Source organism: Rissa tridactyla, chromosome 21 (genome assembly GCF_028500815.1).
Source record: "Rissa tridactyla isolate bRisTri1 chromosome 21, bRisTri1.patW.cur.20221130, whole genome shotgun sequence".
In the NCBI taxonomy this organism is placed as follows: domain Eukaryota; kingdom Metazoa; phylum Chordata; class Aves; order Charadriiformes; family Laridae; genus Rissa; species Rissa tridactyla.
This window is the reverse complement of record NC_071486.1, coordinates 742228-757944: the sequence shown is the minus strand read 5'-3', so window position 1 is coordinate 757944 and position 15717 is coordinate 742228. Positions and strand designations below refer to the sequence as shown.

General features: G+C 57.5%; 1 protein-coding gene across 1 annotated transcript in view; it reads right to left on the bottom strand.

Annotated features, from left to right (window-relative positions):
* Positions 1 to 15717, bottom strand: part of NAV1 (neuron navigator 1) — a 78686-nt gene that overhangs the window by 44953 nt on the left and 18016 nt on the right. Inside the window, 2 exon segments of the mRNA XM_054181400.1 lie at positions 14924 to 15275; positions 15277 to 15650. Of these exon segments, the coding sequence (XP_054037375.1) occupies positions 14924 to 15275; positions 15277 to 15650 (726 nt within the window).

The window sequence follows — 15717 nt, the reverse complement described above, 5'->3', positions numbered from 1 at the left end:
CTGCTGTTCCACTGCACAAGTCCTAATTTTATTGTGGGCTTGGCAGTGCCAGGCAGGGCAGAAAACACTCTGAAAAAGGCATCAGCACTGACAGGAGGGATTTCAGCGGAGATCCCAGCTCTCCACTGTGTGCCAGCTCCCGCCACCGCCCTCGCCACACACCCACTGACAGCAAGGGCTGAGTGACGCGTGGTGACAGCGGCCACAAGCCCCCAGGCACATCGACTCGCTTGGATATTAAACAGGAGAGCGGCTGCTCGTCGCTGTGAGGGGGTTCGAAGGCGAGTCCCATCCCCCGTGTGCTGCAGGAACCATTTAAGCCTGCCGAGAGCACGTCGAGTTACACATCCCGGCTCGGTTGGTTTGGGATCCCCCCCGCTGAACTGGAGACAATGCTGCTCCCCGCGCCACCAAAGCGCCAAGCACACGGCTGTCCCGCGGGTAGTGCCCTCCTGGGAGTGCAACCCTCCGAGGACGGCGCAGTGGGCTCGCCGGCAGCACTGCCGCTAGGATTTATCCCCTCTAAGATCTCCACACAATGGCTGCCTGCACTGGACAAGCCCGCTCCACCGTGGGAAGAGGCGCTGCAATGTGCTTTGAGCTCTTCTCCCCACATTTGCTCCGGGGGCCTGTCCAAGCACTGCTGATGCACAGCCCAGAGCCACGACCGCTGCAGGAAAAATCCGAGCCAATACTACAGCTTGGGGGAAAGCATCAGCCAAAAGTCACTCAAACAAGGAAGCGATTTGTCTTCTTCTGGCTGAGCTTCCCCCTGACAAAGGAGCGCAGAGCAGGGAAGTCGGTTGTGATCACGTGCGGCGTACTGACCGAGCGACCACCGAATCGGCGACTGGGAGCGCTCACACCAGGAGCCTGACAGATAAAACAGAACAGGGGAAAAAGGATGAAAAAAGAAATGCCATGTGACCCCTCGCTCGATCCAAGCCAGGCATCGCATCCAACAGTTCTGAATATGAAATACACACAATGAGCTCCAGCGAGTAATTAATCCCTTCAGGAACACTGTAAGTGATTGCAGACAGTTCACCAAGAAAAAAAATAATTGGAAAGTCATTGAAAAAATTACCATAAAATGTTTCTTTTTCTGCTCCAGCATGAAATACAATGAGATGTGCTAGAAGATCTCTCTGCTCTGCAAAATTTAAAGGAGATGGATTTAAGCTGTTTTTCTAACAACGCTCAATCTACCTGCCAAGCTGACAGCTGTGAGAAACCAGCCCAACCCCAGCGAGAGCAGCAAGAGCAGCCCGTCTCCAACACGGGTGCTCAGCTCTTGCCTCAGCATCGGTGGGACATGGCGTGGGAAGATCTCCGCAGGGGACAAAGCTCGGCACAGAGAGGTGTGCACGGTATCTCACAGCTACGTCACCAACTCAAAGTCTCTGGGTGACTTTTGCAGGTCAGAAGTACAGGAGGTGCCGCAGCAGCACCAGGCATAAACCCGATTTTATGGTGCAGGACAAGCCCTCCCGGTGATGAGATTTTGAGCTCCCTGGTGATGCCCAGCTGTGCGAGCCAGCCCCCTCGCCTGCTTCCACCTCCCCTCTCCATCCCCATGCTCCTCTTGCCTCCTTCACCTTCTTCAGCGTTAAGCAGCCAGTCCTCCAGCTGGAGGGCAAAGAGCCGGACGGCTCCGATTTGGGCTGAATTCTGCCTGTTTCACCCAAAGCCCTGCCTTTGCTTGGTGCCACGCTGACATGCAACCGCCTCCCCACGCACAGGGGCAAGGAACCACCTCTGTCCACATCTGCCCTCGTGCAAAGCTACTGCACACAGGTGACCAACCCTGCTGTCCCCCACGGGCAGGCAACCACCGGGGGGCATGGTGACATCCGTGGGGGAGTCTGTCCCCCCACGCAGCCTCAGCCCCCCGCCTCAGGGGAGCACCGACCCCCGCCATGGCGAGGGAGGAATTGAAGGGCACAGCAGTTGCCTTTTACTTCCATATCTCCATGGCATTTTTCAACCAACAGCTTCTACTTGTAAAACTGGTGTTTATTAAAAAGAGCATTAGGAAATGTATTTCCTCCTGTCAATACAGTGACTTAAAATTAGTTGGAATTTTAAAATTAAAAACACACCCTGAACTTTCACTTCCACTTGAAATCACTCTGGTTTTGAAAACAGACTTTTTTCCCCTACGTCCTCTCCTGGGTTTTCCCTCTCTCTCCTGTTCTCTCCTCACCATGTTTCTGTTTAAAAATTCATCAGGCCAGGGAAAAATTCCGGGGCAGGAAAAGAGGGAAGAAAAAAAAAAAAGCGGAAGAAACTGTGGCTTTTGCAAACCCATCTCCACGCAGGGGAGAAGCAGTGCTCCAGACTTGCCTTCCTCCTCTTGGAAAGTGAGAGGCACTCAGAAGGATGAGGGAATATCGTATATTAGCGAACCTCCCGCACACCCCCGGCGGTGGATGCAGCCTCGCTGACCCTCTGCAGGGCCCTGCGATCCTCCCTGGGCTAACGCAGCTCCCCCAGCATGGCAGCCAGCCTCAACCGGGGAAAAAGGGATGGGTGAGCCAGGAAAACCACCCTGCATGTCGGCGTGGGACACAGCCCGCTCTGGCACTGACCGTAAACCCCAGCTGCTGCTCCCAGCTGAGCTCACAGAGACCTGAACAGCTTGTAAAAGGGCTCTTGCTCCAACGAGCCGAGTGCCAGAGCGTGTCCGGCCACGGTGCGTCTCTGAGCTGGACGCTGTTGATGTGAGGCATGTCCCACATGCAACACTGATTTGGGGAAGGACTGAGACGTACCCAGACACCATTACTCAGCAGCAAGGTCTCTCCCTACACCAGCATGCCGTGCCCAGTGGCTACAGATGCAGAACGCAGGGTGCTGCCGAAGGGACAGGGACATCCTGTGTCCCTGAGCATCCCCGCAGTTTCAGGAGTCGCTCCCACACCAGGCTGACCCCGCTCCGCAGCGTGAGAGCTTCCCCACCACGATGTGCATTTTAAGGACAGCTTCTGCACTCTCTGCGCAGGACGTGTGTGTAACGTCTGCTTACGAGCGAGAATGCTCCGCAGGGGAGGAAAAGCTATATGGAAATGGAAGATCATTACCACGATCTCCTTGGAAACATCCCATCGGAGCAAGTTTTTCTTCCTCCCTCTTCTCTCTCCCCATGTGCATGAATTCTGGCACCCCGTACGTTGCTTGGCGTTGCCTCAGCACTGTGGGTCCAAAATGCAGGCGTCTGATTTCTAAAGCCATTGTCTAGGATGTGCTATTGAGCACATGGATGGTTTGGGATGGAAAACAGGCATTTCTTGCAATACAAAAAGAAGCTGGCAACCCAGATTTGATTTGTCTTTGAAGCTATAGAGAACCTCAACCAAACAAAATTTGCTTTATTCCCAGAAAGGCAACGAGAATCTTAGCAACAAAACAAATCAGCACCTCTGCCCCCTGAACACAGCGATGAGCAAACCCAGAGCAGAGGAAAGGGAGCCTGGCTTCGCCCCGCTGGTCACCACTGCGGAGTGGCTGGTTTTGGAAAGCAGCACAGCAGCATAGTACACGTTAACACGCTCCACTTGGGAATGCGAGGCTGGAAAAGCTGCTTTGCAAATTTACTTTTGAATCCGAGACGTGGGTTTCTCTCCTCCTTGCATGCTGTTACACTTTGCAAGTGCTCACACAGCCTGTTCAAGGCAGGAAGATTTTCAGGAACCCCAAGAGTTTCACCAGTTTTAGCACAACGACTATTTGCCAAGGAAATCACCCCGGAAAATTTATTACTTGCTATTCGCTTTCAGAAGTAAGCGGGGCTGGGAAGCACACAGCAGAGCAAACAGCAGCTAGGCTGAGATTTAATCCTGCCCCCAGGTTACTGTACTTTCCCCACGACTAATAAGCTATCTGACGGGAGGCGACCTCCCACCGCAAGCAACGCTGCCACGCAAATTCTGCTTGCAGAGGGTTTTCGGAGCAGCTTTAAAATCCCAGCCTCCAGGCCCCACTATGCACAGCCCCGAAAGCATCTCGCAGGCTCCAGGAAGAGATTCCCTCGCTCATCCCCCATGCTGCTTTATGAGCGGGGCCGTTCCCCTCCCCTTGCAGGAACCAGCCACATGTTCTCCATCTGGGAGCAGATGCCCATGAGGCAATAAGCTCAACTTGGAAAACTAACTGAAAATAGCACAAAATTTCTGAGTGCTCTACAGACCGCGGCCGGATGATGGATATTAATGCTCCAGCAGCGCCGGGACACCGTTTAGCACAGTGCAGCAAAAGCACAGCTAAAATGGTTTAGGGAAATGAAAAGGAGATGGCTGAAGGTGCTGATGCCTGAGCATCTGCCCTCTTCCAGAAGTTCTTGCCTGTAAGGAAGGAGGGTCTCGGTCTGCTGGTAAAACAGTCACCAGACAGCTGCTGTGCTCAGCCTGGAGCATTGAAGGACATCAGGTCTGTCCCTCCCACATCCCTGAAACCGCTGGGGGACATTCTAGTCTCCAAGGTAAAACCGAGCAGGCTGCTGTAGCTCTGTCAGGCTGTAACGGCTCCCTAGCGGCTGTGCTGGCTGGGGACGGCGGCTTGATGGGACGTGTCTTTTGTGCTCCGACACAGGGCAAAATCCTGGGGAGAAAGGCTGAGACATCACGCAGGGCAGGAACCCTTGCTGCCCCGACACAGCTGTGCTTGCAGCACCACCGGCGCAGGACCGAGGAGCGGGATGTGTGCGGTTTGTTCTGGGTCTTGCTGCTCCCCGCGGGGTCAGGATGCAGACAGCTTTTGGGTGCGTTTAACCACTCGACAGTAGGAGACAGAAGGTCCAGACAGTGATATATCCAGCCTTAAATCAAGCCGGGCTGAGCCATCAAAACGGAATTTGCCAAAAGGCAACGCGCTGATGATCTGTGAGCCCCCAGCTATGTACAGCCCGAGGCACAAAAGACTCAGGTCTGCGGCGGGGAGCCAGGCAAATGCCGGTGCTTCCCCTTGGCCAGCGATCACACAACATATTCTCCAGGCCGAGCAGGATTTTAACCCCATGCCAAGTCTACATGCATGTTATTTGGGAGAGAAACCACCACTACCAGGAGCCAATGGATCCCTTGTACACCGGCACCTCTGCTCCCAAGACCCTTTGCCCATAGAATCACAGAATGGTTTGGGTGGGAAGGGACCTCTAAAGACCACTTAGTCCAACCCTCCTGCCATGAGCAGGGACACCTTCAACTAGAGCAGGTCCCTCAGAGCCCTGTCCAACTTGACCTTGAATGTTTCCAGGGATGGGGCATCTCCTACCTCCCTGGGCAACCTGGGACAGCGTCTCACCACCATCATCATGAAAAAATTTCTTCCTTATATCTAGTCTAAATCTCCCCTCTTTTAATTTAAAACCATTACCCCTTGCCCTATTGCGCAGGGCAGCCATCTTCCACCGTACCCGCTGGCTGGAGCAGCACCAGAGAGTAGCCCACGGGCTGTCCCCATTGACTCCCCACCGCTGCTTGACGTCAGTAGCCTTGTCCTGACCTGACCCAGCGGGACAGGACAGCAACATGCCAAGCACCAACACAGCGAGACTCAATTCACTACCACCTTTCGGTCTGCAGCTGTATCAAGCCCAGCGAAGCCCAGCTGCAGCACAAGGCCGACTCCTTGGGAATTGGCACACGCCTCCCCGGGCTCACAGCAGCGATGTTTCTGGGACGCTGTCTGTCCATCTTCCCTGCTGGGATGGGGAGGAAGCTGAACTGCATTATTTCCCTTGCTTTTGCTCCACGCACTGGGAGTTTGTAGCTGTCTCCTCGTCACTCCCTTGGTGCAGTGCAAGTCAGGAGGTTAAAAGCAGGGTGGCTGCACAAGGCCAAGGCTGGATAGCCGTGGGTCCTGCGCTTGTGGTGGCCACAATCCCCATGGCCCCACATCAGTCCTGCCCTGGCAAAGCCAGACTGTCCCAGGTCCCAGCCACAACCTGCCAAATGCCTTTCCTCCTGGTTTTAACATGGGACAGACTCAGTTGTCCCTGCTCCTGCAAAGCGGCACTCCCACCTCGGAGCCTGCCAAAACGCCCCTGCCTTGCCCGGCTCCACTGCTGTTGGGCTTGTTCATGATGCTGTACTCGTCCTGGCAAAGCCTTCTCCAGCTTCTGAGCCACCAAGGCTGGGAAAAGCCTCAGGATGTGGGAGCAGGCGCCTGCGAGGCCGACAGCATGTTCCCCGCGGCACCACACCGGGAACCAACCGGGGAGGGATGTGTTCACCCCAGCAAATGGCCCACAGCGTGTTTTCTGCCAGCCCCAGCTCACCTCAGGGAGCTCACGCACCACAGCAATCGATGCGAATTAGCCACTATCTATTCTTCCACTTGTTTGCATCAGCTTGGAAATATAATGCCAAGTCAGAGATAAAGTGAACTGGAAATACCCCGACAGCATCTAATGCTTCCAGCCCGAGGGGTTCGTTACAGAGATGAGTTTCAACATCGCAGGTCCCAGCCCGAATAGCAGGTTCCTTTGCCTTGCTCTCCAAGCACATCCCTCCCTGCAGCACCCCCATCTCCCCACACACCAGACTACGAAAGGGAAGGGCTGCTCTCCACGGGGTGGGTTTTATGGAGCCCAAACTGTGCCCATACATGAAGGAGCCCCCACCGTGATCCCTGCAAAAGGCTGATAGTGTCCTGCCAAGGATGGGGCTGCGCAGCTGTGTCACGACAAACCAGCTGTCCCCCCAGGCTAGCAAAAATGCCGGGGTAAACTCTTTTTTGTGTCGATCGGGACTGGCACTGGACCAAGATGTACCCTACGCCGACATGCGGGAAGCCTGAGACGACGATGCTGCGCATGGGCAACGGACGCGTGATTTTGAGAAGTGTCTCATCAGAGAGTTATTCTCAGCCCACGGCTATGCTCAAAGCTCGCAGGGCTATAAATAGCCACCAACAGAGCTGTACCTGAGTTGCAGCTTTGAACGTGCTTCACGGCTGCTCGCCGCATCGGGAGGGCCAGGCTGCTCAGCACGGGGGCTGGGCAGTGCCGGCACTGGGGACATTTCAGTCCCACTGAAAAAGGACAGAGGTGTAAGCTTCACAAAACTCAGCTTTAGCCAGTCTGGACTCCCAGCAGAGCCAGTAAGGACTGGGTTCTGCCAAGAACGTGTGCTTCATAAGGGCACTATTGAAGAAGCTTGTCCGGTTGCAGGGTCTCATTGTCAGCTTTGTCACACCTTGTGACAAAACGTGCCAGAGGGGGGACACGGAGCAACCCCAGATCCCAATCACAAGGCTGGCACTAGAAATAAAAGCGGTTCAGATTTTCCCTGGTGCTAAAGACGTGGTGCCACCCCTCTGCCATGCTGCGCTGCAGTTATGACATTTCCCCCTCCAGCTCACACACCGCAGGCTTCAGCGCCCACAGCACGGCTCTTCCCATTTTCCTGGCTCACATGAGAACGACCACAACCTCCGGCAGCTTCACCGACCTGCAGAGGACCTCAGCCATGAGCCACCCTTCCAGCTCACCGAGCAGGAGAGGCTCCCATCCCACAGCCGAACCCAGCCAACCGGCTGGTGAGCCAACGGAGCTGGCATGGAGCCCAGCCCTCCCGCCACGTCACCTGCGGCTGGGAGTCAGGCTCGCAACCTGTCGATGGAACCGCAGCTTCATGAGCATGGCAGAAAACCCCCAATTCCAGTTCCCGACTGAAAGTCACCTCCCGGATCCCCTTTAGAAGGTCCCTCCTGGCCAGCTCAGCATCCCTCCTTACCCACACTGACACTGGGTGAGATCCAGCCTGTAGGAAACGCGAGGACAGAGCAGCCCTGCCTTTACACCTTCAGAAACTAATTCCTGGATTTGCCATAAATTCCTTCCAAAATTTGAGGGAGATACTTCAGGCCAGACCCTTGCAGGTACGTTGGCTGGGGCTGCAAAGCGCTCACCTCTTGATGAGCAGGAGGGCTCTAGGACAGAGATAATAAGGCTGACACAAAACCCAAGAGGGACGCGGAGTGAGTAAGCATCACCGATGCCTACACCAGGAAGTTGTGGAAAACCCTGTTCTCCCTATAGCACTGACACGCTCACATGTTCACAAAGGTGGAGGCACACGTCCCTGCTGCAGGACGTGCCTGCATTTCTCCGGGCAGCACAGGGGGACATGCCTGCCCATGGTCAGCCCGGGCAGCACCTCCAGGGAGCTCAGATGCCACACTGGGCCCTGTGCCGGGGCCATGAGGCTCTCAAGCCACCTCCCCGCTGCAATGCTGCTCCCAGGGGCGAGGAAAACGTCCTGCCCAGCCACGCTGTGCTTGTACTAAGCTCCCCGACACGGATTCCAGCAGCTCCTTCCAGCGGGAAATGAATCTCAGCCCTTCTTCTGAATTAATAAAAAATACATTACTGCCTCAATTGGACAAGAGAAATAACAGCGTAAGGAAAGAAAGAAACGCTCGAGCGAAACAAAACGTGGAAGAAATGGATTAGAGGAAAGACAAGCAGATCAGCGGGTGCGCTGGGCACTGCTCTTCAGTGTCACACCCGCCTTGACACAGGCACATCTCCATTTGCACAGCTTCTAATCTCAGCCCTGCAATGCAGCATCCCCTGCCTTCCCAGCTCCCCTCCGCGCTCGGCTCCCCGGCTCCGAGCTGCAATGCAGCAGCATGGGAAAACCCTGCTCCCCCTTCGCCCCGCGCCCCTCCACGAGGCTGTGCCAAGCCTCCCCAGCCGGGCTTCCCACCTCGCACGTCCTCTGCCTTCCCGAGCTCACCACTTCCCAGCCAGAGAACCGGCAACCCCTCCCCTGGCTCCCCCGGGAGAGCTGCTTCATGCGCCCGGAGGAGGACATGACTTTGCAGGGTAGGAGATATAGCAGAAGCACACTGTATCTGATCTCCCACACTCTGTCCCCACAGCTCCTTACGAGACACCCTCAAAACACGAAGCCTGGAGAGGGCAAGGACTAAGCTACCCCCAAAGGATGGAGCCATCCCCGCTCCACCCAGCGAGTGGATCCAGACTGAGCAGCTTCACTGCCAGGCTCTAACCGCAGCTGCCACCAGCACCAGAAACATTCACACACACACGGCCCCAGGACACTGCTGCCACCGCGCACGCAGGGCACCAAATGCCACATGCACGGTGGCACAGAGGATGCTCTGGACCAAACAAGTGACCAATTCGAGGACGTGTCAGCAGGTCCGCCCAACGCTGCAGAGCCAGGCGAGCGTCGCAGGCTGATCCTGAGACCGCAGCCCTACAGAAAAGCAGCCCTACTGAAAACCAGGCAGGGCTGCAGCTCAGTCAGGCAAGCCAGGACGCACACACTGGCCACGGCAGACGGGCTGGCACTAGAGATTGGTGTCACTCACAGGTTACACACCTCAGAGGGTGCATGCTCTGGCTCCGCACTGAGCTGGAACGAATGCTCCCCCGCGCAGAGGGTACAAGCATCAGCCAAGTGCTGTCCTCGGACGCTCAAGTGAGAGCGGGCAGGGAGGACTGCGGGCAGGGAGGACCAGAGAAATTGCTGTCTGGCACCACAAGAAGCTGCATAGGAAGCCAACGAGTGAGTAACCCAAACGGACATAACAGGGCGATGGCAGAGGGGACACGTGCCACAACATGAGAAGCCAAAGACACAAAGCTGGGGACAGGAGGCACCAGGAGGGGACTCTCCAGAAGGACCCAGAGGTGCCACCAGTTCCCTGAGTGCCACCCAAGCTGGAAGGACATTGCTCAGGAGGCACCTGGACCAGGTAGGACCCATGGGTGTGCTTCTGCAAGAGCAAACCATCCCAGGAGCCCTCAGCAAGTTGCTCTCAGGGGATGGCAAGGTCTTGAAGGGACACCAGGCCCCACTGTGGCCACATCCCACCAGCAGATCCCAAACAGCGTATCCAGAATTGCATACAATTTTGCATTCATTTACATATCTTCTCAGTGGACAAATGTTGGATTTGGGGGCAAGATACAGGCAGTCACTGGGAAAGCCCCATTGGAACAGCAATTTTCAGGCTCTTTGAGGGAGGAATTTGTTTCATCAGTGCATCCTCAAATATTTTTGTCTTCAAATGTTTGCTTTGCCACTTTTCCAGGGGAAATTTTGAAAGACAAATCTGGATTATTTTTTTTTAGCACTTTTTCTGCACTGCCATTACCACTGGGAACGTGGCACATCCCAAACAGCTTCAGCACAAAGCTCTGGGACCCTCAGGTCACATTTCCAGACCTTCTCCCCAGTCACTGCAGCCCTCTCAGCCAGAGAGAGGAGACATCTCCTCCTCACTGTCAGCCCCCGGGAGCTGACTGGAAGCAGCAACATGACCATGTAACTCTCTCCTTTGTCCTCACCCCTACACCAAACGCAGGAGTCCAGCTCTGTGGCCAGAAGGAAATAAATCCCCACCCCAATGACCTCGTCACACGGGTGCCGTCACAACAGGGGCTTTAAGAGAGGAATAACGTTAGCGTGACAGCGATATCAGGACAGCCGCACCGCTTTACGAGGCAATAACCCGCTCCCATCACTGTGAAGAGCTACTTGGTCTCTGACCTCCTTACAGTCTCCTGCCGGAGAGCCTGGCTATTGCTGCACAGTGCTGTAAAGGGACCGTTAGTGCTTAATTAAACAGCCAGGAACGCCGTGGGGCAGAGGTGCTCCTTTTAATCCCATACCATGTGCCTGGCCAGCAAGGACAATTACCAGGCGGGGATCTCCTTGGGAAGGGATACCTTGGTGACACTATCTCCACCACAGGCAGGAACATGCTCGTACGGGATGTGTCAGACACCAGCCAAGCGTCTTCCGTGCGCTGTGGTTTCTTTCTTAAACCGACCACAGTCAGATGCGACGTGAAGCTCCTGCTCTTCAAGGAGCCCATCTGCCCGTACCAGTCCCTTGGCTCTCCTCCCCACCACCGACGGGCTGCTGTCACCCCCCACCCAGCCAGACGCCAGCCCCGGCACAGCTGGGGTCTGCCCTGCCTGTGGATTGGCACTCTGGAGGTACTGGGTCTCCGTGGGGACATGCTGCCCAGCAAGGACATCCCCGCTGGGCCACTCTGGGAAAGGTGGCATTGCCCACCCACTGCCAGCTGAGGGCTGCAAGACTGAGACGGGTTATAGCTGCACCTGCAGAGTTTGGCAGGGCTGCAAAGACTCCTGCAGCGAGCATTTCGGGGAACACCGTGTCCCTTGGGACCACACATGTGTTCATCTGGGCTCTGGTGCATGCAACACCCGCCACTTACTCGCTTATGCCCATTAGCAGACACTTAAGAGGCACCATGTACAGCAAGAGATGGCCAAGGAAACGGCTGCAGAAAGTAACTGCAGGATCCTGGAGGTGCTCTGGGGATCTCTAGGTAAGCGCAGCAATCACGCTGGGCACCGCACCCCAGCACTAACGAACCCGCACGCAGCCCGTATGTGCCTCTGCACCTGCACACTCTTGTCCACTGCACAAGGAGATGGGCAAGGACGAGCTTTGTACAGTGAGCTCTTCCATGACACTGGCCACACGCCCTCCATACCCTTCATCCACCGGCCAGGCGCTGGTGTAATTAGCAACCCCAGCTGCCAGCCAGCTTTGATGAGAAGCCTCAGTCTTTGGTTGATGTGAAATGTATAATTTGGATGATGGAAATAGCCTTTACAAAGCACATGTGGTTGCTGTGTCCCAGTGACCTCTCCCATCTTGCGCAGGCTGCTCTGCTTTAAACGTGGTTACATCTCCAGCAGCTCTACAAAGGCTTCGGTGCCACAAACAGATGACACAGCGGCAGCAACCAAATGAGAGGTACCATTTGGCCACTACTAAATAAACTGTATTTTTGGCCAGCAGAGGCTTGGGAGTGCTTCTGGCAGGAGGAGCATAAGGTGGAGATGAGAACTCAGGTGTGGAGACCAAAGACACACAAGGTCTCCACAAGCCATCGTGTCTGGCAGAGCAGAGGCAGCACAGGCTTCTCACACAGGTCAACAGTTCAAGGACAACAAGATCTGCAGCGCCTGAAAATCCCTGCAACTCCCGTCTCTCTCTTCCCAGCACAAACCAAGCTTGCGGGTCTTCTCATGCCACTCTGGATAGACAGTCCTCCAGCAAACATGGCAAAACAGCTCAGGCTGATGTTTCTCTTGCCAAAGGGATCCATGAAAACAGCAGAGAAACCTTCCCTCCCTCCCAAGCACCTCCTGTAGCACCGAGACAAAACCCCTCTCCTGGCCCTACTCACCAGCCCTACCAGGGTGTGAGGCCCACTCTCCTGAGCAAGCGGGATCCTGTCCCTTCTGGGTCCATCCCCACCGCAGGAACAACCTCTCCCTTGAGGAGACAGGTTGTGGAAGATGCTGTCACCCCTGGAGAAGGTTTCATCTGCCTGGATCGCACCAGGTGACAACCAAAGGGGTCTGGACTAGAAGCTCAGCATGTGTCCAGGTTTGTGCACCCTCAGCCACAGTTCTGCCATTGGCACATTTGAAGTGACGGAGCAGCCACCACCACTGTCACACTGCTCCCTCCTCTGCACATCCCCAAGCTCCTGTCGGCATCCCCACCACGTGGGCTGTCAAGGAGACGCCAGGTCATGGTTGGCTTGGTTAAGCAGGTGTGACTCAACAGCACAACTCCCATGAATGTGAGAAGTACAGCCCCATGGAAGGAAAGCGACGTTTCAGCAGGGTTAAGCTTCTTCCCCGTCCACTCTTGGCATTGTCCCCACCTGACACTGGACAACCAGCCCTCAATCTCCACCGCCCGGCAGTCCGTATGTCTTGGAAAATTATCTATTTCAGCAAATACACAGAGCAGAGGGGTTCAGAGGACAGATTCAGCAAAGTTTGGCCCTCACAGGCCAGCTGATGAAGCCTTCAGATGGTAAGTGCAGTCCAAAGGGATGCTCAACAGCTCTCAAGGTCAAGGTCAGTCCTACGGCCCTGAAGCAGACCTGATGCAGGCAGGGGCTAGGCAACCACCTCAGAAACCAAAGCAGGTGTTGGGGGCATTTCCACAACCCATGGTCTTCCTCAGCGTGTGCACAAGTCCCTGTCCTCCAGGCAGGATCTCTGGTACTCCAGCAACTGCCACACAACCGCATGGGTCAGTCCTGCACCCTCAGGGAAGCTGCAAGAATTCCTCTTGAGGGTGCTGAGGAAACCCCTATCTAAGAACAGAGCGTCACAGGGGACACTGAGATCCCCCCAGGTATGCCAACACAGGTGGAGATCTGTTAGTCCCACAAGTGACAAATCCTCCCACAATCCTGCCCTGCTCCCACAGCATCTGGTGTTACCCTGGCGCTAGGGCTGAGGATGGACGTCCATGAGCCCAGCTGCGGGACCGCCAAGGCAGCCTGAGCCCCCATGGCGAGGCCAAGCTGACCTGCCCAGCCTACTCATCTTCACGGTCTGCGTGCCCAGGCCTGGAGCTCACCCTGTGGCTTTCCACGAGCTGCTTGTGCAGCCCCAGCGAGCCCCGGGATGCTCCGGCACCTGGGGCAGACCCCTGCCCGGGAGAGGATCGGGCAGTGTGCCCCCCATGGCCACTGCTCCCGTGGCTGTGCACGGCCAGGGGGCTGAGGATGACGGTTGGGAGGCTCCATGCCTGCGTGCCAGCACGCACCAGTGCACGTTGTGCCAGAGCCCTGCACCAGAGCAGGGGCTGTGATAGCCCGAAGGCTCCTGGAGCAGCAGGGTGTGCAGTGGGGAGCTGGACCCAGCGAGCACGGCTTTACAGGTGCCTGACTCCGGCACGTCCTCCAGCTCACTCCACCTCTCCCCCAGCCAGGACGAATCTCTCCCCTTTCTCCCCATGGCAGAGCTCTGCTCACCATGCAGCTAGGAGAAGGCATCTCAAGCCAGCTCTCCAAGCACCGGAGAAGCTCCTGGCCCTCCAAAACGGGGTCCCAGGCAGGGAACTTGAAGTGCTGGACACACCAGAGCTCCCAGCCCTGCCTATTCTGCTGCTCCCCCCCGCCACCAATCACCAGGGCTTTAAACCCAGCTAGCCTGGGCACCGGGAGCATCGTGAGAGCTGTGCAGAAATCATTCGCCACCTTCTCACACCAATTTGCCAAACCAAACAGAACTCTTTGGAGCCACAAGCCCCACACAGTCTTTACCCAGCCGAGCCCACGGTTGGGACGCAGGGGAAAGCGGTCTCCAGCACAGAGCAGAGGGCTCCCCAGGCTGACACCGTTTCCTAGAGATCAGCACGCGGCCACGAGGGAAACGCAAGGGCTGGGCAAGCCTGTACCGAGACCCGGCGCCTCAGCCCATGTGGGGGGCAGCGGGTCCCCCGATCAGAGGCATGGCCAGCACTGGGGCTCTGATGAACACCCACCATACAGGCTCAGGCATCAAACCCACTGGGACAGCAAGATGCAGTCGGCCACAGGCTGAAACAAGCTCACGCAAACCCTGTGGCAGCATCCTTGGAGGACCCTCCTTGACCAGAGCCCAGGAGCTTGGAGGAGCCCTGGATTTGAAGCCTCCTGCCCAAAACGCAGGCAGCAGCACGGACTGTACACATGGCACCTCCACCGGCAGCCTCATGGCGAGAGCAGCCAAGGTCAACCCCTGGGGCAAGCCACCTCGATGGCAGGGAGCAGCTGTGGCACCTCACCGGGCAACCTCCATCACTTTGGTGGCATGTAGAGACAAGGGGAATGAAAAGACACGTTGGGGATGAACTCAACTGCCATCTGCCATTCCTCCTCCTGAGGAGGCTGGAGCCAAGGCGAGAGGAGGCTGTGTGCCGGCCCTTGGGGTGGCCAATGGCACGTTCCCCCTCAGCATCCCTTCGCCTTCTCCCCAGCGCCAGGGACGCCGAGGTGGCCTCCGGCGGGTCCCTCCCAGAGGTTGTGGGAGCCCCTGCTGCCTCAGGCAGCCGGACCCCCGCCATTTCCCCATCGCCTGCCAGCGAGGCCGGCGGGGCGCGACGGCCGCACTCACCCAGCATCTGGCTGAAGAGGAGCTGCTCCAGGTCGCCCAGCACCGTCACCACCAGCTCGGGGTCCACCTTCAGGTAGGGTTTCTCCTCAGCGCCCGCCGCCACCGCCGGCCCCTTCCCGCCCAGCAGCTCGTCGTCGCACTTGCCGCCCCCGCCCGCCTCGGGGGCCTTGCTGAGGGGCTTCACCTCGGCGTAGGGCCCGCGGGGGATGCGGCTGGGCTTGCCGGCGGGCGGTGGCTTGGCGGGGCCGGCGGGGCGCGGCGGCAGCAGCGAGTGCTCGGAGCGGGACAGGCTCCGCGACATGGCGGGCGCCTCCCGCCCGCGGGGGCCGCCGCCGCCCCGGCCGCCCCCCCCCCGCCGCCGCCCCCGGTGCCGCCGCCTTGGCCATGTCGTCGCTCCAGCGGGGCTCGTAGAGCTGCCGCTTCTTCTCGGCGTCGGTGAGGAAGGCCAGGTTGGTGAGCGACTTTTGCTTGCGCAGGTTGGAGCCGGCCGGCAGCCGCCCCTCTGCGCTGCTCGCCTTGAAGACGCGCAGCTCCGCGCTCCGCGGCCCCGCCGCCGCCGCCGCCGACTTCGCCCGCTTCGGCATCACCGCGCCGCCGTCGGGGCCCCGCCGGTAGCCGCGCTCCTCCTCGCCCAGCTCCACGTCGGGAAGGCTCTTGAGGTTGCTCCCCAGCATCCCCGCGCTGCAACCATTTAACCCGCCGGGCGCTGCTGCTGCTGCTGCTGCTGCTGCGGCACCGAAGACACACCGGGCGAGACAAGAGAGAGAAGCGCCGTCAGCGCCCGCCCCACCGGG